Consider the following 26,855-nt stretch of genomic DNA (forward strand, 5'->3'; position numbering starts at 1 on the left):
CAATGGTTGACCGTCCGTTCTCAGTTAGTTATTAATATTTCTTTGTATATTGTTTTATTTTGTGTATATACCTCGTTTCTTTGAATTTGTGTAAATTAAAAAAAAAATTGTCATACCTAGTCCCAGATTGTATACTGTACCTTGTTTGTATGTATTACTTTCTGTCCTAAATTTCGCAGTGCATTAGTACCTACTGTAATGCTGTGTAATTTTTTTAATCAATAAATAAATGTCATCCAGAAAAACATTTTTTTCTATAAGAAGATCTTCGTCTCAGTGTAGTAGTCCATCATTCGGACTTTGTTGTTGATTTTTGACCGACTACGTGATTTGTCATGGGCGGCACTATCATTAAGAGCCTCAAACAAACAAACAAAACCAAGTATTTGGGCAAAAATCAACAAAAATATCCGAATGATGGACCACTAGTACACTGAGACGAAGATCGTCTTATAGAAAAGTTTTTTTTTTCTGAATGACATGGGTTTAGATGTATAGCTTTGATTAGAAATAATAGACAAGATCCTAAATTAAAATTGTATTTTTTTCGTAGGTTGTTACGTTTTTATAAGAATTTCCGCGAGGTAGTAAAAAAGCCGATTTTCATGATATTTTTTCTATACTTCCAATATTATTTAAGTAGAGGTTACAGTTAATTTTGAAACAATGTTAAGTAATGCAGAAGAATTATAAAAAAAGATCCAATACAATTGATGTAAAGCTAGTTTTCCCTAATTTTCATTTTCCTATTGACTGCTATTTTATTGCACACAACTGTACAGGTTAGCCGTTTGGCACACGCATACTAGAGGTCAAAACTAAATTTTTGACCCGCAGTTCCTAAAAAAAGTGGTGAAACATTTTTTTTTGCAGTTTTTTTTTCAAAAACCTATTGTGTGTGGTATCGAACGAAAGGGCTTTTTGAGAACATATCAGCCATTTTTTAAAATTAAAACAAAAAGAATTTTCTAAACATATCGTTTGGAAATTTTTACACATATTTTTTATGCGAACAGCTTACACTAGTGGCTTTCCACAGAGAAGGATTCTTTTGCTTCATGTGCAATAAGGACCCTTCTGTGACGGAAAGCCACAATAAAAAAAAATGCAACCTATTAAAATATTTTTAAGTTATTTAGCCTTAAAAGTATTTAAGATAAAAAGTTTAATAAGATAAGATCCTATCTCCAAATTAAGCTACTCAGGGCCGGATTTAGGGGACCTCCACAAAAAAGGGGCCCCCACAAGGAAAGGATAGGAAAACTAATTCGGGGCCAGGAGGCCTACCACTCCTTAGTTGCCCCGGGGCCTCCACACCTCTAAATCCGGCCCTGAAGCTACTGAGCAAAAATTTAAAAACAATTCTAGAAAATAGTTCTTTACATATAGATTAAATAAAAAACCTATAAAACGGTCAAGCATGAGTTGATCTTACAAAAAAACAAACATGTGATGTGCACAACCCTTAGGGTGTGAGACCGACTCACACTTGGCCAGTTTTTTTTTATGATACTCACCTTGCTTGGAATGCCTTGCTTTTTGAGCAATTAGCAGCAAGCTTTTACATTTTGTAATCAGTTCCTCTTTAGATAGTTCGTCAAAGGAATTTTTCTTAGAAACATCTTGTTGCGTCTAAAAAATGTCACAATTCTTGGTAAATATAAATAATAACAAATATTATAGGGACATTCTTACACAAATTGACTAAGTCCCACGGTAAGCTCAAGAAGGCTTGTGTTGTGGGTGTACTCAGATAACGATATATATATAATACCTATAATACAAATACTTAAATACATAGAAATAATATTTCATTCCTAAGTACCCTAATTGAATTCTTACACAGCTACTAAAGCACATTTTTGTAAACTAAACCCTCTTAAGAACCTAAAACTAGATAAAATGGAAGGAAGGGGTACCTTATGCTTTTCGGCAAAATAGGTAATTCAATATCTATGATTAGAACCCCCTTTTAAAAGTTCAATAATAGGGATGATGACACATGTTGAATTTTATGACAAAATCTAGTAAAATAGATAACAAATGAGTAATTTATCACAATAATGTGGATATTAAAATAATATATGGAAATAATAAAAAAATACAGGATCTAAAAGTTTCAAAAATTAAAGCTTTAAAGGTTCTGTACCCAAAGGGTAAAAATGGGACCCTATTACTAAGACTCCGCTGTCCATCTGTCTGTCTGTCCGTCTATCTGTCACCAGGCTGTATATCATGAACCGTGATAGCTAGACAGGTGAAATTTTCACAGATGATGTATTTCTGTTGCCGCTATAACAACAAATACTAAAAAGTACAGAGCCCTCTGTGGTTGAGTCCGACTCGCACTTGACCTTTTTTTTTAACATCCAAAAAGAAATAAAGTAAAGATACCATTTGTATCTTGCCTCGTTTTATAGCAACTTTATGCCTAAACGCAATATTTCACCGACAAACTCGCAATTTTACTTATTTTCCATACATTTAAGATGGGCTCTCAGTGACCTTGACGTCACGTTCACTTATGGTTTTGTTAGGAGCGTTTCGCGAGTGAAGTAATACGACTGTCGGACTTTGACTATCATTTCTGACTTTTGTATTGCTTTAATGCAATGGGTCCCATATAGACATTTGATCCCAAAAACAAACCTGATTGATTGATACCATTAATAAAAATTTGTCACCAAGCCTATTGTTACAGATTTTTATTTATTATTTATTTATTTAATAAGCAGGCAGGCAGGCAGTTATGGCAACTGATATGGCCTGTATCCAGTAAGATTTGTCATTATAATTTTGTGTTCTACATAGCAAGTATGATTTGGGTCATACTTTTAGTGTGCAACATATACACTTGATTGTGTCATATTCATATGAGATTAATGTTGAAAACAAGGCCCAGTTGTTTAGTTAGTATGTTGTCAGATGACACCCGTCACCCAATACTCACAAATTTCAAAACAATTATTAGGCAAGAATCAACCTTGTTTCATTACTAGTATATTTACTATGGCTCTGAACTTGTGGTACTAATTTTTAGGAATAAAGTATTGGTTGTCACCTAAGAATGTGCACATTAACCAGCCGGGCTAGCACATGATTGGCGCGAGAGTATCTCGCCGCGACATAGACTACCCGTCCCCCTTTAATTCATACAGTTAGTAAAAGCCGGGTAGTCTATCTCGCGGCGAGATAGTGTCGCGTTAATCATGTGCTCAGCCTACAGTAGTAGACAAATGTAGTCTGCATGTTTCTGCCCTCAGCAGCTTACAAAAGATTACTAAAAAAATAAATATTTATAGTACCCATTAACATGGTTGCAGATTCCAGTTCAGTTGACACTGAACTCATAATCATAATCATTTATTGCAAACCATGGTTTTACAAGGTGTTGGTTCTTTTATATTAGACTGTACAGACATGGACCCTACTACAGTTTGGCATCACTTTAAAACCTTAATTAATCTAAAACTAAGTTGTACATAAACATAAGGTAAAGATAGAATATAAAAACGTAACATATAGGTATCAAACAATACACATAAAAATTATAACAATAGGGTGTTTGACAATTTTTTACCAATGGTGTCAGTTGATCAGGTTTGTTTTGATGATCAAATTTAATGTCTGTATGGGACCCATTGTCTTCAGCAATACAAATGATGGTCAAAGTCTGGCACCTGCACTATAACAGACCAAACGCTTCTAACAAAATGGCAACACATTGTGACATCACCATGTAACTGTCGGCACCCCCTTTGCTTTAGTCCAACTACTCAAACTCTAATGTGTAGGTAAATCAATCATGTCTGGACGTAGTGGCATTCTTTATCATGTTTTAGGTTTAATTACAGATAATAAACATGGAAGTACTGTTACTAGATTACTATTATACTCATGTTCAGCAAAATGCAATGTAAGAAACCTAAAAAACTATTTAAATTTTATTTCTTTATAATAACTTAATATCAAATTAATTAAATTATACAATGGAACAATGTTTTTTTTTAAGTTTCTCGATCCCATAGTGTATGTTTATTACATGAGCTCAATCCATTTCTTTAAAGCATGGCTTTTCACTGTTGCTTTATGATACTATGTGAATTAGTAACTAAACAAGCGAAACACATAGGTAATTATTCGTGGCACTAGCTGGTAGGTAAATACAGGTATGAAAATTTTTAATTACCTTAGTTTCCGTGTCATCCATGTTTATAATGATTTTGATTTATTTATTTCGATTCATAATCGAGGTATACTTAGTTCAATAATAATTATAAATAGAATACAAATAAGCCAAACGTACACTAAATTATGACAATATAATGCAAAGAGTATATAACCAATACGTTTGATACAATGAACACAACATGAAATGACGGATGACGGATGACGGAACTTACGGTACGTCAGACCCTCGTCAGACCGGTCAGACGTCTTTCATTAACAATCAAATCGCACAATCTGATTTAGTTGACAATTTAATTGTACGCCGATTCCACGAAGCGTCAATAAAAAACAGTTTCATGATGTCGGGCCCGAGCAAGAGTATTTTTCCGTTTCAACAAATATCAGCACATTGTTAACAATATTTGAAATGTAAAAAATGGTTCATATGCAAAAATATCAAACATTGAACAAAGACAAAGTATTTTTTACATGTCAAATATTAAGTTAGACCTAGATAAGTCTGCAATGATTTTGAAAGCATATGCAGTGCAAGTGTTATTTAAGTAATAATTTTATAGAAGTTTGACGTTTAAAATAACACCACTGCGTGTGCTATCAAAATTGTTTCAGACTTTTCTTGGACTAACTCTAAAGATGTGCTGATATTCCGTGAAACGGAAAACGGCATTGTAAGCCCATTGAGGTAAAGCGCGTTCCAGACTACGCGACGCGAAGCCGCGAACGCGAGTGTGGAGTCGATTTCGCTGATTAGCGAAATACTACCAAAAACAACCTACGTAATTTGGTCGGGTTATTTGTTGCCTTATATGGTTCATATTATACTCATGTCCCAGAGCCTAACTAGCGCCACCGGAGAGATTAGGAACTATTATTTAAAGCTGAAAGCGGTCACTTTTGTAACAATTCTGCCATAAGAGATTGGCATCCTTTCTATACCATCCATAGTCTCTCTCTCGCTAATAATAATATAATCGCTTGTGTACTGTGTGAACCACAGACCTAAAATTTATGTCATCCTAGTTCTGTGGTGTGAACACCTCAAGCATAGATGGTAAATACTAGATTCATGACCTCAAGCCACGCTACGCCACGATTCCCATACGATTCCTGAAGTGTCAAATAAACCGACAACTTCTTGATTCCACCACGGCTGACCTGACCATACCATTGCCCCCTGTACACAATGGCGATGGCATGGCATGGCCCATCCTTCACCACTGTGTACTAGTTCGCTAATCAGCGAAATCGACTTCACACTTGCGTTCGCGTCTTCGCGCCGCGTAGTCTGGAGCGAGCTTTAGGCACGTATGAAATTGTGAACGTGTGGACGCTAGATAGGATTATTCTAACATTCAAATTTCTGATCAATTTGTTAATTTGATTTCCATGTCTGGACGGTCCTTTAGAAAGAATAAAGCGCTTCACACACTTAATTCAGTAACAGACGACAGGGACGCAGCTATACGGAGAAGTGAGATGCAGATATCCCTAGCATGTCACACTACCGCACCGCACCGCGACCTTGGTGCACCGCACCTCGCCGCACCCATAAGTGATAGCGAGAAAGAGATATATACGCTATGGCTACGTCCGTGTCGTCAGATACTGAATAAAGTGTGTTTGAAACGCTTAAGCGATTCATCAGCGGTAATTCATGTTGTGTTAATAAATCGCACCTGTCTGTAGAGCCCATAAGTACGTTTTTAGAATTAAAAAGTTTATAGATTGTCTATGAACACTAGTGCTGTCCACCCTCCTGGGATGAGTCATAATTTAAATTATTGACTGCCAATTTGGTCAAACCAAATTGGCAGTCAATAAGAACCAAAAAAACTAATTGTATACTCATCCTTTTTTGGGTGCTGGTCTTACTCTAGTACTAGCACCCAAAAAAGGACACATAGTGGTTAGCAAAATTGCAGCGGGCCGCACACTGTTAATAATTCGTGAATTTATTAGACAAAATGTACTACATTGTCGTTTATCGAAAAGGACTATACATTTTTAATATTTTTATGCAAAGTGCCGACATTCAGGGCGTCACTCACAGTTATTCAGCGCGCTTGGCGCGCTCTTACATGCAGGGCGCCTGCGGCGTCCCTCACAGTTATTCAGCGCCCTTCGCGCGCTCTCACATACAGGGCGCCTGCGGCGGCCCTCACACTTAAAGGTCGGGCGAAGCCCGACATTCAGCGAACCCTCCACACTTAAAGGTCGGGCGAAACCCGACATTCAGCGCTCTTACATTGCGATAGGCAGACACTCATATTGTCACGTCTGTGCATATTGAGTGATCAGCACATTTAATGTAGATCTTGTGATAATGGGTCCCAACTCCAAAAAAATTAAATTGAAATGAAAGACTTTTCTTTTTCACTCGATCACTTTCGTGACGTAGGACTGATGTAACCGGGAGGCTCGCGGGCCGCCGGTTGCCGACCCCTGCCTTAGGGGATGAATTTTGAAAAACCCCTTCTTAGTGGATACTAACGTTATAAAAACTACCTATTGTGAAAAATTCAGCTCTCTAGGTCCAACGGTTTGGGCTGGGCGTTGATTTAAATGAGTGAGTCAGTCAGTCAGTCAGGACTCTTACGTTTATATATATAGATAGATAAGTCACATCTAAGTCTAAAATAAATAAACTGTATTTATTTATATCAAGGAATTCGACCCGATATTTCGTTTGTTTCAAGTAAATAAAGAATGAACTGAATATAAGCAACTATATATTACGTGTGTAATGTGTGTTTAAAGATGGAAAACGAAAAGTAATAAAACATTATTGTTAGCACATATCACGATAATGACTTTTATTATGTGTACTTGAGGTCGTGTAAAAAGCGCTGGTAGTCTAGCGATAAAAGCGCGTGAATTCCGGCTCTTACCAATGAGTTTGTCGGAACTTATATATACTGAAACACACCCAACTTGTCAGTAGAAAAAGTCGCGAATTTCAAGTTTTCTATGGGAAGTCAACTTTTCGCGCCTACATTTTTTATATTTACCGCCTTTTTCTACTGACAAGGTCGCTGTCTATATACATAGTGTTATGTACAGTCAGCAATACTATTCGCTTAGCGCCTTTGCATACAAAGTTCTATGCAGGGGGGGGGGGGGGGGGGTACCTTTTCTCTGCAGCTGACTGTACCAGACGGTCCAGACGATTTTCGGCGAAGAAAAACATCGTGACGAAACCGGACTAATCCCAATAAAGCGTATTATCTTCTCTGGGTTGGAAGGTCAGATGGCAGTCGCTTTCCTAAAACAACTAGTGCTTACGCCAATTATTGGGATTATTTGTCAAGCGGACCCCAGGCTCCCATAAACGGTACGTTTTGGTTTTCAGCTGTTGCTGTGTTGTGATATTAAATCGTATTGATACCGTGAACAACCACGTTAAAGTGTAAAAGTGTCTAATGACTGTAATTGACCGAGCGTTAGCGAAAGTCTCCATTTCAGCTTGGGAGAAAATGCTTTCGTATGTCCGCATGTTCTTCTCTACAGGTGAACTTGAAATTTTGTGAGCGGGTTCAATAATTAAATAATGATGATACCGTTTTTGGAAATTATTCAAAATTGGTTGAGCCATATATTTTTATGCTTATTGTTATGCTCTCGAGGTCTACAACCCACAGAGCCACTAATAGTAAGCTGTAGTAAATTATATGGACTCGCTTTTATACTATCGTCGACGATATCGTCCACGATTTACCGCTATCGTCCACAAACAGTAAGCGACTGCATACAAACTCATACAAAAAAAAAATACAAAAATACAAAATCTATTTATTGGCCAATTTACGATAGGTACATTTACGTTCCCTGATGTGTCGTGACGGTAAATCGTGTCGTTACCAAGGACGCTAACGATAATTTTGAGAATATGTTAAAGCCTGATCAGTAATATATGATCATGCGCCATGTTGTGGAATTTCATTGGAACTAATTTCTTATACTGGCAATAATTTTAATGATAGGTTGTCACTGTTGTCAGTGTCATTGTGGCGGTTTACTTAAATAATGCTTAAGTGTTGAATATTAAATAATAAATGACAAAAATGCCCAAAACTATACATAGTCCGGAGCGGAACATTGTTAATAATGTAAATAATAAACTGCTGGAAAAGAACAGTTCGGGAAATTAAACTATTTCACTACGAAACATTTCCAAATTACCATCAGAGCTGACAGGTAAACAAATCAAAATGTCATTATAGTCTGGTTATTACGACTTAGTTATTGTTGTGTTATAATTGTTATACAAGCGATACAAGCGAGGAAACACAGTAACAAAAATGAATTTGAGTTTGAAAAATATTTACTATGGGCTTTGGAGATGGTCAATCTTGTTAATTGACAATGTAGCAGAACCTATGTAAGGTTACGGAATACCTAGTAACATGACCACCATCATCATCATCCACCATCATCATGACCTTAGTAAATCTGCCGGGCCTGATCATCTTCCAGCTATTTTCCTTGTCAATTGCTCTGAAAGCATCTCGCTACCACTAGCTATACTTTTTAATAGATCACTTTCAGAGGGAGTCATGCCATGATTATGGAAATCTGCATTTGTTACACCCATTCATAAAAAAGGAAATAGGAGTAATGTTGGGAATTACCGCCCGATATCTAAGTTGTGTCTTGTATCCAAATTACTTGAGCGCGTGGTTTACAACCAGGTGTATGCCTCTCTTAAACATGTATTATGTCCCTATCAGCATGGTTTTCTTAAACAAAGATCTACGGATTCCAATCTTATCTTATTTAATGATTACCTATCACGTAGCTTAGATAATGGAGATCAAGTCGATGCTGTGTACACTGATTACAGCAAGGCGTTCGATCGCATCGATCATAATTTGCTTTTACAAAAACTTCTATCAGTAGGTATAAGGGGAGACCTCTTTCGATGGTTCTCCTCCTATGTATTGAACAGGTCTCAAGCGGTTGTTCTGAACGGATTCTCATCATCATGGGTGGAAATCCCTTCGGGAGTGCCCCAAGGATCTCTTCTTGGACCACTATTATTCACCATTTTTATACATGATATTTCCCAATGCTTTATACACTCAAATATTCTTTTATTTGCCGACGATATGAAAGTCTTCCGGATAGTCAATAACGCTCTTGACGCTACTTACCTTCAAGAAGATCTTCTTAGACTAGATCAATATTGCGCTGTCAATAAACTAGGTAGATATAAATGTGTCCAAATGTTTTGCCATCTCCTTTACTCGAAAGCGCAATGTCTTTAATTATAATTATATGTTAAAAAATGAGATTATTTCCAAGTGTAGTGAGATAAGGGACTTGGGTGTCTTAATGGACAATAAGTTGATTTTTGACCGGCACGTGGATTCAATAGTCAATAAAGCTTTTAAGGCACTTGGTTTTATCAGAAGATCGTGCAAGAACTTTAATAAGTTAAAATCAATTAAAATTGTCTATTGCGCATTTGTAAGAAGCCATCTCGAATACGCCTCTCAGGTTTGGAACCCTTGTTATGACACCTATATTTCTAAAATAGAAAGAGTTCAAAAAAAGTTTATTCGTTCTCTGAGATTTAAATTCAAAATTCCAAAACAAAGTTATAAACAGCATTGTGCAAAACTTCATCTGCTACCTCTCTACATCCGGCGTAATATATCCGACGTAATATATATTATGAAAATTGCTCAGAACCATGTAGACTGTCCTGATCTACTAGCCAACTTGAATTTCACAGTCCCCCCACGCATATCCTCTCGCACCAAAAAAACCATCCATATTCCCTCCGTTCATACTAATTACAGGAAAAACTCCTTCCTTCTAAGAGCTGGTAAGTCTTTCAATCAGCTTTGCAAACATCATGATCTCATCGATCTGTTCTGCGATAGCTTTGGTTCGATACGTAAGCTAATGACTCAGGATTTTTCGCACACAGTGGGTGGTTTTAACAGTGGAAAAAGTGTTAACTCAACATTGTATCTCTATCCTGTTCTTTTTTCTCTCTTTTGTTCTTCTTGTTAACTGTTTAAACCAATTTTCCCTCTCTAGTAAGATAAGTAAAGTATATTTATAAGTTAGTAAGTATTATTAGTTGTAATTTCGCACACCATGCACTTTACGCAGTTTCTATCTGTGGAAACTTGTAATTGGCTCACTGCTTCTATGTTATTACCTAACGTGTTACTTCAGCTGTAAGTTTTCCTAATAAATAAAATAAAATAAATAAAATCATGTGGCCTTTTAGTGATCCAATCTTGGATGTAGGCCTCTTCCCAGAATGGAGTAACATGATAGACGAAATATTTTTTCAGCTATAGAGCTGAACTGAGCTGATGGTGTGGCTAATAGTAGTCACACCATCTGGTATGTTACGACTAAATTAAATATATGTAAATTTATATAAATTTCTAGGTAAATCGGAGGCATCGATTACGCGGATTACGTGAGAAGGTTGTACCTCCTGAGGTTTTATGCAAACCAAAAATAAAAAAGAAGATGCAATTAGACGATTTTGACCTATGTGGTGATACGTAAGAAAATACATGAATTATATACGGCAAAAAAAAGTACAGACTATAAAAAAAAGTGTAGACCAAATAAATGGGTTCTGATTTTGATTACGGTGAATAAAAGTAAATAAATAAATAAAATAAATATTATAGGGACAATCTTACACAAATTGACTAAGTCCCACGGTAAGCTCAAGAAGGCTTGTGTTGTGGATACTCAGACAACGATAAATATATTATTATAATATACAAATACTTAAATACGTATATAGAAAACATCCATGACGACGATGACTCAGGAACAAATATCTGTGCTCAGCACACAAATAAATGCCCTTACCGGGATTCGAACCCAGGTCCATCGGCTTCATAGGCAGGGTCACTACCCACTAGGCCAGACCAGTCGTCAAAGTAGATGTAAGTAAAACGAGTTGCCAATCCACATTGTTCAGACTATACTGAACTGTTGCCATATAAATGAGAATAATAATAGCGCCCTCTTGACAATGATCATATATTCCTGGTCAGGCTTTAATTACTATAAAGTTTTCAAAACCATTTTTATTGAACAATTATGCAAAAAAAAAACCAAACAAAAATTATATCAGTCTATCAAAAATTTAAAGATGAGATTATTTATTTTACACAGTCATTTTCACATCACTAGCTTAAAAGAATGAAAATGTATGACGGTCTTGGAATTGAAAGTAATGGCGGCTTCTCCAGTCATTGCTGCCTTAGATCTAACTATTGAAATAAGCCTACGTTCATAATATAGATGGTTTCACTGAATTGTAGATTATCTTGGTTTTAATCTTTTAGTGTGGTGCTGTTGAAATGTGACTTCGGTCTGGCTCCGAGTATTTATTTTTCCAGATACATACATTTCCAGGTAGGTGAAATGAAATGTCTTCCTGTGCCTCTAATGCCTCTCAGGCATTATAAAATGTGATTTTTGTCGGGTATGTCCAGGGCGCCTATATAAATAATAATTGATGTGATTAGTATTAGTTGGTCTTAAGACAAATAATGGAAACAATAACAAATAACTAATCTACTTCCTGTAATCGAGTAGTAAAGTCAGCTTTCAATTTATTATCAATCCAAACATGAATATGTGTACATATAGCGCCTAAATAGACTTAATTCCGCCCAAGGTATTAGATGTTCTCATTTATAATTCTTGCTTACCAACTATTTATACTGTTATCTAGTTTAACCACATTTTAATGTTGTCACTAGAGATTGAATGAAGCAATAGGTATTATAAAATGTTGCTCTCTGTAATATATATTATACCTATAAGTGTTAAAGATAAATTGCATGTATTATTAGGCTGGGAAGTTTTTTTTTAGTTTTGATAGAAAGCATATTTTTTTCTTATGCTGACTATTGACTCCTTGCTAATGCAAGTTATTATTCTTGGTATATTTCTTGATTTAACGTAAAAATGTTTGCACATTCAGGACTATGTATTTAAAATAATGCTTTTATAACTTGAAACATTAATAGAAAGATTATAATTTACTTGTTTGAAATTGTAACAGTTACTCAAGTAATGGAACAATAAATACAATAGAAACACATTTCCACAGTAAATCTATGTAGACCAGTGATCCTTAACAGATGTTCTATACACCACTAGTGGTCCCTGTCCCTCGGAGCACCTCAGGTGCTCCACAAATTTATAAATAAAACAACTGTTGATTTTATTTCACATAGGTAGGTATACATTTCCAAACAGTTGGTGATTTCTGATCATTGAACATGGATTTGTTCTATTTTATTTTGTATAGGCTTTTGAATGATGACTATGAGGAGTGAAAAATATTACTGAATACAAGAGATTGAAAGATGGCACACAGTTGCATCCAACACCATCTTAAGCCACTAAAAATCAAAATAATAAATAATGTGGTACCTAATAAGATACCAAACGTCCTTTTGGTATTTCAAATTTATGAAAGAGATTGTCAATGTGTAGTAACCATCAGTCAGTCCACCAGTCCACTTGACGGAGTTGCCAAAAAGAATTGTGTATAATTTGAATATAAAGCTACCTTACTGCACAGTTTTAGACTTATTGCAATACTTAATGTCTAAACAATTGATCCATCTACATAAAAATGATATTTAGCAAGTAGCGAATTAAATTAAATTATTAAACTTATTAGTTGCAGCTTCGCATCCGTGCCTTTCAGAGGTCATAAAATCAAGAAAAACAAAGTTTAGGTGGGAAATGTTCATGGTAAGTTTATTAACTGTTCTAGCTATTTTTAACCGACTTCAAGATATCAAAGGAGGAGGTTCTCGGTTGTTTTTTTAATTTTTATTCAAAATTCAAATATAATTTATTTCGGAAACAATGTCCATAATTGTTAGTAACAAAAGTTTACTTAGAGCTAGTATTAGTAGGTACCTTAAATTAATATAATGTTTGTTACTCCATAACTCCGTCATTTGTGGACCGATTTTGAAAATTCTTTATTTGATTGTAAGTATATACATACAGATAGGTCCCGTTTTTGGCAAAAAGCAGTTCTGATGATGTGATCCATGAGGAATCGAGGGAACTCCTTAAAATGTTAAAGGCATACATATAGTGATTATAGTATTTTCATCAATTAATCAAGCACTTACATTTAAAAAAGTGACATTTGATGAAGTGGAACTGCTGATGATGATCAGAACGGAACTCTTCAATGACGCATAGTTTACGTTTGGCGATTTGTCCTCTTCTTTATGTTTGTTAATCAACTTAAGTTTTTAGGACATATTTTTGTCAAGCTCGAGTTCTGATGATGAGACCCACGAGGAACCGAGGGAACTCCTCAAATGTGAAAGGCATACATATAGTGATTTTTGCATTTTCATCAACAAATCCAGCATTTACATTTAAAAAAGTGACATTTGATGAAGTGGAACTGCTGATGATGATCAGAATGGAACTCTTCAATGACACATAGTTCACGTTTGGCGATTTGTTCTCTTCCTTATGGACCCAGACCTAAACTTGGACCCAGACTCGGACCCGGACCCGGGTCTGGACATAGACCCCAACTCGGACCCGGACCCGGACCGAACTCTGACCGAAACTTGGACCCGGACAGCTGGACACGGACCCGGACTCAGATCCGGACCCAGACCCGGACCCGGAAATGCTACTAGAAAAGTGTGTTAGGTGGGTGGGTGGGTTTTGAACTGCGATTCTCACAGAACAGAACTGCTATCAGAAAAGTAGGTTAGGTTAGGTTAGAGCTGTGACCCTTACAGAAACGAAATGCTATCAGAAAAGTAGGTTAGGTTAGGTTAGAACTGCGACCCTTACAAAAACGAAATGCTACTAGAAAAGTGGGTGGTTTTACCTCCTTTTCTACATAATTAGGCAAAAGATGCTGTCTTTTTCATTTCATTGTCTGGAATCTAAGAGTGCACCATCAACAATAAGTGAACTTTCAGCGGCATCTCCCATTGAAGTCGGTTTTTTTTTCTTAAAAATTAGAAGTAATATTATTAGCATGTATGTATACTTACTTAGAAGTATAATAAAAACCAAAAATTATCAGTTTTAAGAAGTTTTTTTAAAGAAATCTTAGAAAATTTTTGTGGATGAGAATTAACATACCAATTTTATGAAGTATTTAGTTTTCGTCCACGGGTGGATGGAAACTCAAATAGCTAGTACTAATATTTAGTATGGTGATTTTATTTAAATATATTTACTAAATATATTTTTTTCCTCTCCATATGATCTGTATCGCCTAAGAAAACAGGCATTTAGTTTACGTCCACTCCTTTGTCAACGGTGTGTGAATAAAATGGTATTTTGTACAATTAATTCTGGACCGATCTCTATTAAGGATTGTTGAATTTGGTATGAAAATAGTTTGAGTCCGAAGGAAGGACATAGGTTAGGTTTATCACGAAAATAAACATTATACGCTGTCAAAGTCGCGGGCAGAAGCTATAAAATTAACTAAAAATGATTTATATATAAAATTAGAACTAAAAATGAAATATATAATCGATTTTTAACTCAATAATTCAGTGGTCGGAAACTAGCTCATACATGGTCGAAAAACTAGCTCATAGGTGGACGGAAACTAAAATAACACTCCCTACTTTTCAAATTATATTTTTTATAAAATAAACTGTAAATAATATTTAAGGTCAAGTAATATTAACCTAAAATAGACAATGAGCAATACAAACAAATATAACACATTTAAGTTACTTTAAGATTTATTTTTCGCATTTTCTCATTTCAAGAAAGAATCCTCCAGTCATCGGCCCAACTTACCACGAACAATTACCTGCAGATCTTAAAAATGAGCCGTGTGACGAAGCATTTAAACGCTAATTGAGAAACCTTTTGTTGGATAACCCTCTGAACTCTATAAATGAGTTCATGGGATTGAATTTGTAATGATATATGTAATTTTATTTATAATTTAAATGATTTATTGTATTTTAAAACTGACATTTTACTTCTTTGCGATATTTAATTTTTGTTTAACATTTTAATGATGATTCTAAATTGCTTAATTGGCATACATTTTTGACATGTTTTTGTTTATACTTTATATATACTAATATATGACGATCCTTATTGGGAGAGAAAACTATTTTAATTTATTTTATATTTGTTAGTATGTAATGTTTGATAGATAGATAAGCATAATTTTGACATTGATGCAAATTTATAGTGTATTTTTTATCCTGAAATAAATAATCTAAATCTAAATCATTTCAAAGTTGGCATCTCCTTCAGTGGACGAAATCTGACACACCTACCCTAGGTATAAATAAATCAAATCCATTCTTCATTTCCTATAAGTCATAGTTGTAAATTCAAAAGGTTGCCATGGCCAAAAAATCTTTTGGTTTTCTTTTTTGGTGTGAATAATATACAACTGTTCTACCTATCTAGTAAGAAAATGTACTGTGTACCAAAATACCAAATTCTTTTTCCCCCAAGCTAACATATCAGTTTACGGGCATTTATTTTTTCGCAAGCATCAAACAGCTATAATTTCATGCAGATCGCAATGCGAAGTTTTTATTACAAGATGATGTAAGATGATTGCCAGTGATTGCCTTATTTTTCTACCTAAAAAAATGTATTAAATTAAGTTTAACCATTATGTAGTTTAACCACACATACGCGGTTCACATTCACAGGTATAATTTGTATAGATCCACCCTCGTCTACGACCTCTCTAGCCGCATTTGTACAAAGTGTGTGCCGCAGTGGACATTTGCCATGATGGTCCCATTCAAAAAGTGTTCGAGTAATCATTTTAATTAAGCAAATAATTTACTTATAATAAGTGGAGCTCTACAATCTTGCAATGCCACTCCCAATTTATTGTCTGCATAGCTGTATTTTTTATACCTACTTAAATTTAAAAAAATGTGCAAAGCGACTTTATTATTATGGTTTCCTAGTTTTGATACATACCATCGCGCACACTGCATGTTAACTGTACATCGATAAACCTTATAACAAAAGGCACCCCAGAGGTCCACCGATGCACAGTTAACAGTGTTGCTGTTTGTACATGGCCTTCACAAGCTCGCGCCACACCTTCCTATCTTAAGCAACCCTTCTGGCCTCGCTCCAGCTCAACCCAAACGCTCGTAGCTCACTCATGCATGACGGACCGCTGCCAAGAGTTTCTTCTCTTCGAGTAGTGTCGCGATTTCTTCGTCAACATTTACTTTTTTTACTCCGTAATTCCGCCGTATTAGATCGCGATTCCAACAAAACACGATTGATTGAACAGTCTTTATTTTTAGAATCTAGAAGAAATTAGTATTTTAAATTTAACCGGTATTTCTGGCCCTTTTTTTTACGTTGGGGAAATGCGTTTACGCATGCCACCTGGTCCGGGGGAACCAGGGGGATGACGGACTAACCAGAGGACTACCGTCTAAAACCGTCAATGAGTGCCGAATCCGCCTTAGATGGGGTGCCGCAAGGTCGCTATCAGCATTCGACCTCATGCGCCCCGGCGGGCGGCCCGCACGCCATGAGCATTTTGGGTGCCACTTGGTGAGTAACCCCAGTCCTGTGAGCTAAAAACCGCAGGGACCCCCGGAGGCAGCAAGCGCGCATAGCGCCTAGCTCTGCCCCCAGCCCGTCGTCGGCGGAGTGGTTGCGCGTCAGGGTCGTTCTCACGCGTACGCTCCGCTGCCTCCTTCTGCGACATAATTTCGTCAGTGAAGGAGGCCATCGCCTTCCATGCCTCCTCGCTGTCGAGCATGGCTTTAACAATGCTCGCCAACGAAAGGTCTACTCCTATTGTTGCTTGAAGGATGGCCCGCTGGGGCCCCCATGCAGTCTATTTCGTCGACTGTCGATTGGGACGATCGGCCCGCACGGAAGCCAAATTGCTTGTCCGATAGGTTTGGGCCCACTTCTTCCAGGTGTCGGACGAGGCGGTCAGCTAAGATTTTCTTAAGCAGTTTACCCACCTCGTCCAGCAGCACTATGGGTCAGTACCCAGACGGTTGACTACTAGGGCGACCCTGTTTGGGGATCAAGCAGACCCTGCCTGTCTTTCATCGCTTCGGGAATTGTCCAGTACGAAGACACTTGTTGAAAAAGTCCTGGATCCAGTCCACCCATGACTCTGCGGCAATAAATAGTAGTCGGCCGGGCACCCCACCTGGTCCTGGGGCTGTACGTCTCTTATGAAGCCGATATAAAGCTTTCGTCATTTCTTTGTCTCTTATTGACGGAACATCTGTCTCGTTATATGTTGTTTCGAAGGAGGGGGGCGCCATTATAGAAGGATGATGTCCCAGCGAGACCGGGAATAGAGCTTCCATGATCCTTTCTACAGCCTCCCGTGATAGAGTCTCAGTTGTAGGGGGACCTTGCGCTATAAGTTTCTTGCGTGCAGTTTTATAGGGGCGCCCCCAGGGATCTCGACTTAGGCTGGCCAGAATTTCTTTCTCGCCTTAGCTTTTGATTGACTGATTGCCGTCTGCAGGAGATTTCCGGCCCTAGGGTTGTCACGTTTTAAAATCGACCCGGGTGTATGTTTTAAACGAGAAGTTTTAAAAGAGAATCGATTCTACGGAATTATATTGTGATATTAATTCTGTAAATAAAGACATGTTTATTCAATCCTTTTGTGTTGGAATCGCGACACAAAAGGATTGAATAAAGGGTGCTGTTGTCGCAGCGCCCGATACAGCAGCATGCGCGCGCGGAAGGTTTCTCATTCACGTCCGACTGATGTGACCCAGCGTGCCGCCGCGGGCCGCCGCGTCCCCGCCGCGTTCGCGCGCGTCCCCGCCGCGTTTGCGCGCGTCCGCGCCGCGTGGACGCGCGCGACGGGGCGCGACAGAAGCGGGGCGCGATGCCGGCGGGACGCAGTCTGTTTGACGTCGCTAACCTGTTAGCATGGGCGGCGGTCGCGCCGCGCGACCGTGGCGCTGCGTCGCGCCTTGTGTTTGGCCGAGCCTTAATACGGCGAAATTACGGAGTAAAATAAATAAAATTAAAGATCATAAAAACAATATATATAACTTCTAAACTGTTCACTGTCTAGTAACGATTTTTTTTTATAAAAGTTAAGGATATCTTTTAAAATACTTGTGTATTACTTAACAGAAATAAAATAGGCTGCTTAGTTTTATGTCAATTAATAATTTTTCAATTTTCTTCTGATAACATAAAAACTTTGACATCTGATAACATAAAAACTAGATAGTTTTGGCAAGCCGGAGTTCTTGTGAGCTACTTAAAACGATTAGAACTGTGCATTTTTCAAATGAAAACTGAATAAGACAAATGAGGGTTTTTAACACACTGTGTGACGTCACACATTACAATTAGTGACGTCGCGGTCAAGTTACCTACTCTTTTAAGTTCTATACAATTTATAAAATAGAAATTGTGTCTAGAAATAACTGATGTCTACGTTTGTCTATTAATGTTCTGGTGTGAAATATATTATTTTAAATACAGTCGAATTACCAAACAAGTATTTATCTATTATTTATTTTAACCCTATCAGAGTATTTAGTATTTTTATCATCAGTTAGGGTCAAATTTGTTGAGGTTGGTTGTAGCAGCGCAGCGTAACTACTTACACCAAAAGTGTCTGTGGTAAATTAAGAGTCACACGAACCACCGCCTAGCCACCGCTATACAATCAAAGTTACGCTCTCATTTTAAAACGACATTTTAGAATAACATATTTAAAATGAACTTTCAAGTAACATATATCTATGTCTGGTACGAGTTTTCGTTGCTACAAATTTTGTAATACAAATTAATTAGAACAAGTGGAAGTTTTACATACAAAACTCAGACAGATATATTACCTATATCACAGGGCGGACACGCTATACATCAAAAATCAGTTGCGTTTCTATGTGCAGTTTGTCTGAGCAGTCGGCAAAGGTCGTCAATCTGGTGTCGCGTGGCGAGGTAATTGGAATCGGGGCGGGGCGATGCGTGGCCGTTATGTATGATATGATAAGATAAGAATGTTCATGCGGTATCATTTAATTTAAACATGTCGTTTTAAAATGAGGGCGTGACTTCGATTGTATGGGAGCGGCTTTATGGCGGCGGGTTCGCTTAAACTCTTAATGTTTTATTAATCTGGATAGACTGACTTTTCTAATTTATAGTTTCATGTTAATTTAACTATACATCTAGCTAATTATATGTTTATTCATAAACGATAAAATGAAGAAATTAATGTTACATGTAGTTTTTCATACGATATTACATCCGTAGAACGGCAAAGTGGAGTAGCATGTCGAGTGACGAAGACAAGCCGCCGGCGCCACCCGTGCGTCTCACCAGCAACCGCGCCGTCGACCGCGTGGACTCCGCCCCCTCCGTCGACATGAGGCCGCTACCCAAAGGTCTGCATACTACTACTCATAGATGACTGCCGTGCCCTTCTTCCTGCTTTCCCTTCCCCCGATTATCGTAGTTTATTTCAGAGTTCGGATAGGCGTTTGTAAAGAGGTAAGAGGTCCTCATGAAATTCAGATGTTTCTTTTTTCAGCATAATTATTCAGAGTGTGTGAATTATTTCTCCCAGAGGACAGCCTGTGCACTGATGTTCGATGACTGACGACGAGATCCTTCGTCAAGCTCTGTCCTACCCAGGGACCGGACAACCCTTTCCGCGATAAAACCCTTTCAATGGGCGACACTTAAACACGGCTAACACATTGAAAGACTTTCCCTTTTGAACTGCAAGCCCATTCATACCCTTACCTTTGACTAACCCTTACCGAAAAGCTAACCAAAAATAAGGCTAGCTCTTGATAAGGGTTACCCTTATCTTTAAGCGCTTTATATAAAGGTTTCCCTTTGCGTGAAAGAGACAGGATTAGTATATATCTACGGTAGTGTATGAAAAGGAAAGAAAATACGTGCCTAGTCAAAGAACGCCGCCGTCGCCGCCGCCGATCGCTCGGATTCGAAGTAATTTGTGCTTTATAAACAAGGTAGACGACTTAAATTAGCACGCTTATATGTATAAAGGGAAGCCCTTTATAAGGCTAACCCTTATAAGCAATATGCAAGGTGTTGGTGAGCGGATGATAAGGGTTTTGTAAGGGTATTTGGGCTACCGATTACTCAAATGTGGTAGCTTTATATAAGGGTTTTTGAAAGCAAAACAAAGGGTTTCGTCTGGCAAAGGATATGGTGAGTTAAGCCTTATGCAATACCCTTATAAAACCCCGATAAGGGATAGCGGGCCGGTCCCTGGTCCTACCAGCAATACCAATTTAGAATCAGATAGACATGCCGGGTAAACTGGGATTCAGGGATTTTGTCGTAAAAACTTAAATAGGAGTAGAAACATGAAAAAAAAACTAAAATAATTAGACCTATACACGAGTACCACGACGCGCTGTCTTCACAGGTAATACACGTTCACAAACTAACGAAGAAAAAACGCTTCAACCGAATTAGGAACCACTGAGCTCTGAAAAGTGTCAGGGATGCTGTTTTGTCATCATTTGTAGAGGCCCTTGTTGTTGTTGTTGTTGTTGTTGTTGTTGTTCTGTTGCTTTTTATTGAGTTTGGCACCACACTCGCGACCAAAGTAATTGCATTAATTATTTTACAAATGTAAGTTTTTTAAATTTTACATATTTACACTATTTATTTTGGTGCAGTCGAGTTCATAAATACCTATCTATACATTTCTTCACCTCCCTTCAGTGGATTAACCATTGCAACAAGGTGAAAAATGTATAGGGAGCGTGTATAAACTGTAGAGGGCAGCACAGGAGACGTCAGATTTTTCGCGCGAGGCGTAAATGTGTAGTTTATGCTTTCAAAGCAGCCCACAAGATGGCAGCACTTGCTTTGGCGTGAAGTGTCAATTTACATATGATGTACATGTTTATGGTTCCGATTCAGGCCACAAGATGTCAGACCCTCCAACGTGCACGGTCCCTATACATATTTATGAACTCGACTGTAGTACATATATATCATTTTTCCCTGCTAACAAGTTTTGTCGCGTTTCAAATGTCCAGGTATACCTACATCTTACGAAGATAAATTAGAATTCACTCACAAGGGAATGTCGTTAAGGAAAAGAAGGTACTCGTACTATAGTTTGGTCCAGGCCAGGACTGTCTCATTTCACACATAGACAGAGAGAATCATACTGCTTTTATCATACGCTAGTACTAGCAGCTAAAAGAAAGGGATAATTGTATCATTTTCCTGGTTCTTTCTGACTGACAAGTGGTGTTTGCCAGACTATAAAGCTTAGTTCATATAAAATTTGCACATAATTAGCTGTGATTTAATTTTTAGGGTTCCGTACCCAAAGGGTAAAAACGGGACCCTATTACTAAGACTCCGCTGTCCGTCTGTCTGTCCGTTTGTCTCATGAACTGGGATAGCTGACAGTTGAAATTTTCACAGATGATGTATTTCTGTTGCAGCTATACCTAGTCGGCTCATAAGTTCTGTCATATACATAGTATCAAATAAAATCAAAAGTTTAAGTTTATTCCGTATAATTTGTACAGCGTTTGAAAGCTTATAAACTAGAGAATCTAAATGTATAACATTTATTCAAAATGACCGCCATAATTATCTACACAGGCTTGAAGTCTTCGTGGCCAGTCGTCAATGGATTCACGCACCACTTTCATGTCGATATTGGCCACTGCCGTAGCAAGAGATTTTTTCAGCGAGTCTAGATTTGCATGAGGTTTTGAGCACACCTTTTCCTCTAAATACTGCCATATTTTATAGTCTAAAGGATTAAGATCTGGGCTAGAGGAGGGCCAATCTTCATGCCGTATAAAGTCGATTTTATTGGAGGCGAGCCAGGCTTGTGTAGACTTTGCCTTAGGGGCTGGAGCAGAGTCCTGCTGGAAAACCCAATGCTGGTTTAGAAACATCGTATGGGATAGTGGTTTCACAATATTAGTCAACACCGTGTCTTGGTACACTTTGGCACTAGTTTTTACTCCTTTCTCACAAAAATGCATACTAGTGACGCCCGCATAAGAAACTCCCAGCCAAACCATCACAGATGAAGGGTGATGACCTCTTTGAATACGGGGAATGCTATTAGACGCTTCTTTACTATTGCGAGCGTACACTCTATCATTTTGTTTATTACAGTTTTCTTCTATGTCAAAAATTTTCTCGTCCGAAAACAGTATACAACGGTGCTTATTTTTAGCGTACTTCTTCAATAAAGCTTTAGATCTTTTAAGCCTTAAAGCTTTAAGCCGACCATTGAGAAGATGGCCAGTTTTTCGTTTATAAGCACGAAGTCTCAGGTCTTGATTAAGCACTCTTTTCACCGTGTTTTTGCTCAAACCCATCTGGAGGGCCATAACTTTTTGTTTCCTAGCGGGATTTCTGGCAATGCGTGCCCTAATTGCTTGCACAACCGCTGGAGTCCTAGCTGTACGCGGACGACCGCTTCTTTTCTTGTCATTTAAACTAGAGACCTCACTGTATCTTTCTATGGTACGATACACAAATCTTAGAGAATTTTAAATTTTCAAGTAGCTTAAAAATTTTAGTCGGCGAGTGACCACAACGATATAGTGCAATTATTGCGGTACGGCTATCTTTAAGCGTCCACTCCATGTTGAAGAAAACAGAAAATTGCAAAATTATACTACTCAAATATTTAATAAAGATTCGAAATTCAAATGCAGAACGGTTTTTGTTTTAGGAGTTCCAAATTTAAATTTTAAAGGCCAGTGACAGAACTTATGAGCCGACTAGGTAACAACAAATACTAAAAAGTACGGAACCCTCGGTGGGCGCGTCCGACTCTTTTTTTCATGGCGGGATAAAAATTGACTATTACAGTTCAATCACCAACCTTCAAAGTATTCATAGTGAAAATATTATTTACAGTACATATGGTGCTACTTTCTCGCACTAGTGCGTAAAAGAGCACTTTTCGTGCATATGTCGAAAGTTTAAAGGGCCATATGTACTGTAAAACGTTGTACGATACACGTGCGGATAGGTAATTCGCAACTCGTGTCAATTTAAAACACTCCCTGCGGTCGTGTTTTAATTTATCGCCACTCGTTTCGAATTTCCTCTTTTCCGCACTTGTATCGTAAATAACTATTTGCTAGCTTAAGGCGATTGATCATGCACAAATACCTCGAAAATTCTTATCGGTCCGGGACGAAGACATCAGCTAAGTCGCTTAAGATGCTACAAACTAGTGTTTGTAGGGTCATAAAACGTTACAAGGAGACTATCCGCCGACAGGAAGATACAAACTAATCGGAGGTCTGGCACAAGTACCTAATAAGATTTTGGAAAAAAAGTCCTAAGAACAAAATTCAGACGTTTACGATTTATTACGAAAATATAAAAAAATGTCGTAGGTACTGTAAATTCAAATTGGACCGTTTAACAGAACCGACAAGCTAAAACACGAGCTCGACTATTGTGTGACAAAATTCGAAGTTGCTTGTTGTTGGACGACGAGACGTATGTAAAACTCGATTTTAATCAACTACTCGGTTCGAAGTTTTATACGGCCGATAGTAGAGGAAGTCTGAAAGTTGCACCCATAACAGAAAAAGTAAGGGCAACTCGTCTAACATGGTATGGGCATGTGATGCGGATGGATGAAAGTCATGTGACGAGAAAGGTATTAAGAATGAATGTGGAGGGAGGTACGAGGAGAGGAAAACCGAGGAAAAGGTGGATGGACTGTGTGAGAGATGATATGAAACGAACGCAAGTGAATGATGAGATGACGGGTGACAGAAACCAAACCACAAAACCCAAAAGATATAAGTTTGTGAAACTTGACAAGTTCGCAAAAAAACATGATATGGCATGGAATTTGTAGTTGCGGCTTTAAGACGAAGTTTTATTACATCGTCAACAATGAAGTCGGACTATTATATTAAAGAGTGCTTAGAGAAATGAGTTTTGCCATTATTAGGAACCCATAACGGTCCCGTGAAATTTTGGCCTGATTTAGCCAGCTGCCACTACTCAAAAAAAGTTTTGGCATGATGTGCTAATAATCAGGTTGATTACATACCCCGCGAGATGAATCCTCCGAATTATCCCCAATTTCAAACTATTGAAAACTACTGGACAATCATGAAAAAAAAAAAAAAAATTAAACATGACTAGTCAAATTGTCCAGGATATCAATTCGTTGCGACAAAGATAGATATAACTCCGTAATAGATGGATACAGTCTAAGGAAAAAACGTGCCTCGAAAATCACGAAAATTTGATTCTCGATCAGATGGCGCCACTAGTTTTGGCCTACACTCGTATAGAGGGCGTTGACTGTTTCGTTTGTTATTTATAATTTTAACGCATACCAGTGAAAGAACATGGGTCAAAATCATATAAAAATAATTAATGCAAATAAAAAAATCATTTATCCATATTTAAATACATTTTATCGTATTTTTATAAATATTTATTTTTAGTTTCAAAGTGTGTCGACAGATGGCAGTGAATTTACTGGGGTTACAAAATTTACTATGACAGTACCGCTCTAGTATAAGTTACTCTATGGTTGCGAACACGCCAAGAATGTCGACAAAAGTCACGCGTTGTACAGAAGATGATGGGGTCCATTACGAAAAAAAATCGTAATTATTTACATAACAGAGATTTATTTATACATATATATTTAAACAAATTCACCATTCCTTAACTTTGTTATACTATTTGCTTAAAAAAATATTACCAATATGGTACCAATTCTACATGAACTATATTTTATTGTAATAAGTATTGAAAACAATAGAAACCTACCTAAAATAAACGTACTCACTAATAAATAGAATATCAGCCTTTCGTATTGTCGATTAAATATGTTTATTTATTTTATTTATTTATTAACCAACTTTAAATTTACAGTTAAACCAAACATACAAGTTATGGGTTATAAACTTATATGTACTTAAAACTAAAATAATATGCTTATCACTAAATTAATTAATATTAATAGTTGTGGGCGTGAATATTGATTCTAGGTAGCGGGCTGCTGTGGCTAGGAATTTCGGTTCTGATTGCGAGAATATGTCAAGGGTGGGATTATGTAAAATTATGTTATTAATATGGTTAAATGCGATAAATAGAGGACTAGTGACTAGTGTCATTGTGCTGGTCTTGGGAATTACGAACATGGGTGAAATGCGAGGTCTGAGAGTAGCTCTAACGAATGGTGTCGGTACCTTAAAATGGACTTATTCTAGTAGCAATGGATTAACTATTGATCCACGTATTACTCTAAAAAAGTATTTTACTGTTGCAAGCTGCCTACGTACTTCAAGTCTTTGATATGAGACCATTCCCAATACAAACGGCGTGGGATACATGTAGGGATAGTACCCATGTGTTTTCCAGTAGAAATACCTAATAAATGACTTTTGGATTTTTTCAATAAGAAGAATGTATTTTTTTTCGTGCGCGTTCCATACAATACAGTTAGTTTCCAGTAGGCTACGTACAAATGCATTATATAATAATTGCAATGACATGATAAATATTAAAGTGTTTTGACTGGCGCATAACAAAGCCGAGGGCTTTTCTCGCTCTTTTGCAAATTTTAATTATATGTTGACTGAATGATATTTCTGAATCAAAAGATGTACCGAGATCACGCATATCTTTAACGCTTTGCAGGTTTTCACCATTCAATGTATAAGATCGATCCATGGTGTGTGGCGTCTTTGAGTAGGTCATGACTGCACATTTGCTTGTATTTAAATGTAAACTATTACGCACACGTATTGTGGTTGGCGTTTGTACTTACCTATCCTATGTGACAACTAATGACGTATCTCCCATTGTTATAGAACCGGATGACGGCGGTGACAGGAAAAAGAAAACATTGAAGGCTAAAATTAAGGGATCGAAAAGCACTGCACACAATGATAACAAGCCAAACATTAGCTATCCAACTAATTTCGAGCACACGGTCCATGTCGGATTTGATGCGGTTACTGGAGAATTTACGGTAAGGACGTATTTCAATTAACTGCTTGTTTTATTCAAGTATATCGAATTAATCTGTCTTTATAATGGTAATTGGGATTGACGACATATATCACGATAAAGAAGCACAAGTCTATAAATAATTTTATACATCATATGTAGTGCCAAAAACTTGCTGAAGGAAAGTTGTTGAGGGATCTACTGCGAACTCTTTTTCCTAAATTCGCCTTACCTCCTTCTCGTCATTAGAATGTTGCAAAAGTGAAAGAGGTGGAGATAAACGGACTGCGGTTTTAATTTAATCCATGACCCGCAGCCGCACCGAGAATTTTTCCAACATCAAAAGTAGTGGTAATTAACTTTTTCTTCCGAAATGCTAGGGTTCCTATGATGTTTAATATTACGGTACAATAGTATGTAAACGACACTATAATTCAGTGCATAATTACTCAGATTTAATTTTGGGGGAAAAAGTTGGCACTACTTTTGAGGTTATAAAATTTCTAATCTAAAAAAACCGGACTATAACCTTAAAACAAATTCATACTAAAGGGGTATATTTCGAATGGGTAAAGGGGTATATACGTTCATTCCTAACCCTATCAGAAATTATCCTTAAATCTGACGTCAGTTGAGTTGTTTTGAAGTCCTTTGTACCTATTAGGTTAAGGTAATTGAAACACTGGCCA

General features: G+C 37.3%; 2 protein-coding genes across 3 annotated transcripts in view; one reads left to right on the forward strand and one right to left on the reverse strand.

The window, feature by feature from the left end:
• LOC134754062 (GRIP and coiled-coil domain-containing protein 2) overlaps positions 1-4,335 on the reverse strand; it is a 53,156-nt gene extending 48,821 nt beyond the window's left edge. Inside the window, exons 1-2 of the mRNA XM_063690133.1 lie at positions 4,190-4,335; positions 1,518-1,632 (exon numbers count right to left, since the gene is read on the reverse strand). Coding sequence (XP_063546203.1) covers positions 1,518-1,632; positions 4,190-4,210 — 136 coding nt within the window. The 5' untranslated portion in view covers positions 4,211-4,335. The remainder of the gene's footprint in view (positions 1-1,517; positions 1,633-4,189) is intronic.
• Positions 4,336-11,391: 7,056 nt separating this feature from the next.
• The window catches only part of LOC134753874 (serine/threonine-protein kinase Pak), a 47,912-nt gene continuing 32,448 nt past the window's right edge, over positions 11,392-26,855 (forward strand). For both annotated transcript variants that reach the window (XM_063689831.1, XM_063689830.1), the window contains exons 1-3: positions 11,392-11,589; positions 19,459-19,589; positions 26,028-26,188. In XM_063689831.1, coding sequence (XP_063545901.1) covers positions 19,478-19,589; positions 26,028-26,188 — 273 coding nt within the window. In that variant the 5' untranslated portion in view covers positions 11,392-11,589; positions 19,459-19,477. The remainder of the gene's footprint in view (positions 11,590-19,458; positions 19,590-26,027; positions 26,189-26,855) is intronic.

The sequence above is a fragment of the Cydia strobilella genome, chromosome Z (genome assembly GCF_947568885.1).
Source record: "Cydia strobilella chromosome Z, ilCydStro3.1, whole genome shotgun sequence".
Taxonomy (NCBI): Eukaryota; Metazoa; Arthropoda; class Insecta; order Lepidoptera; family Tortricidae; genus Cydia; species Cydia strobilella.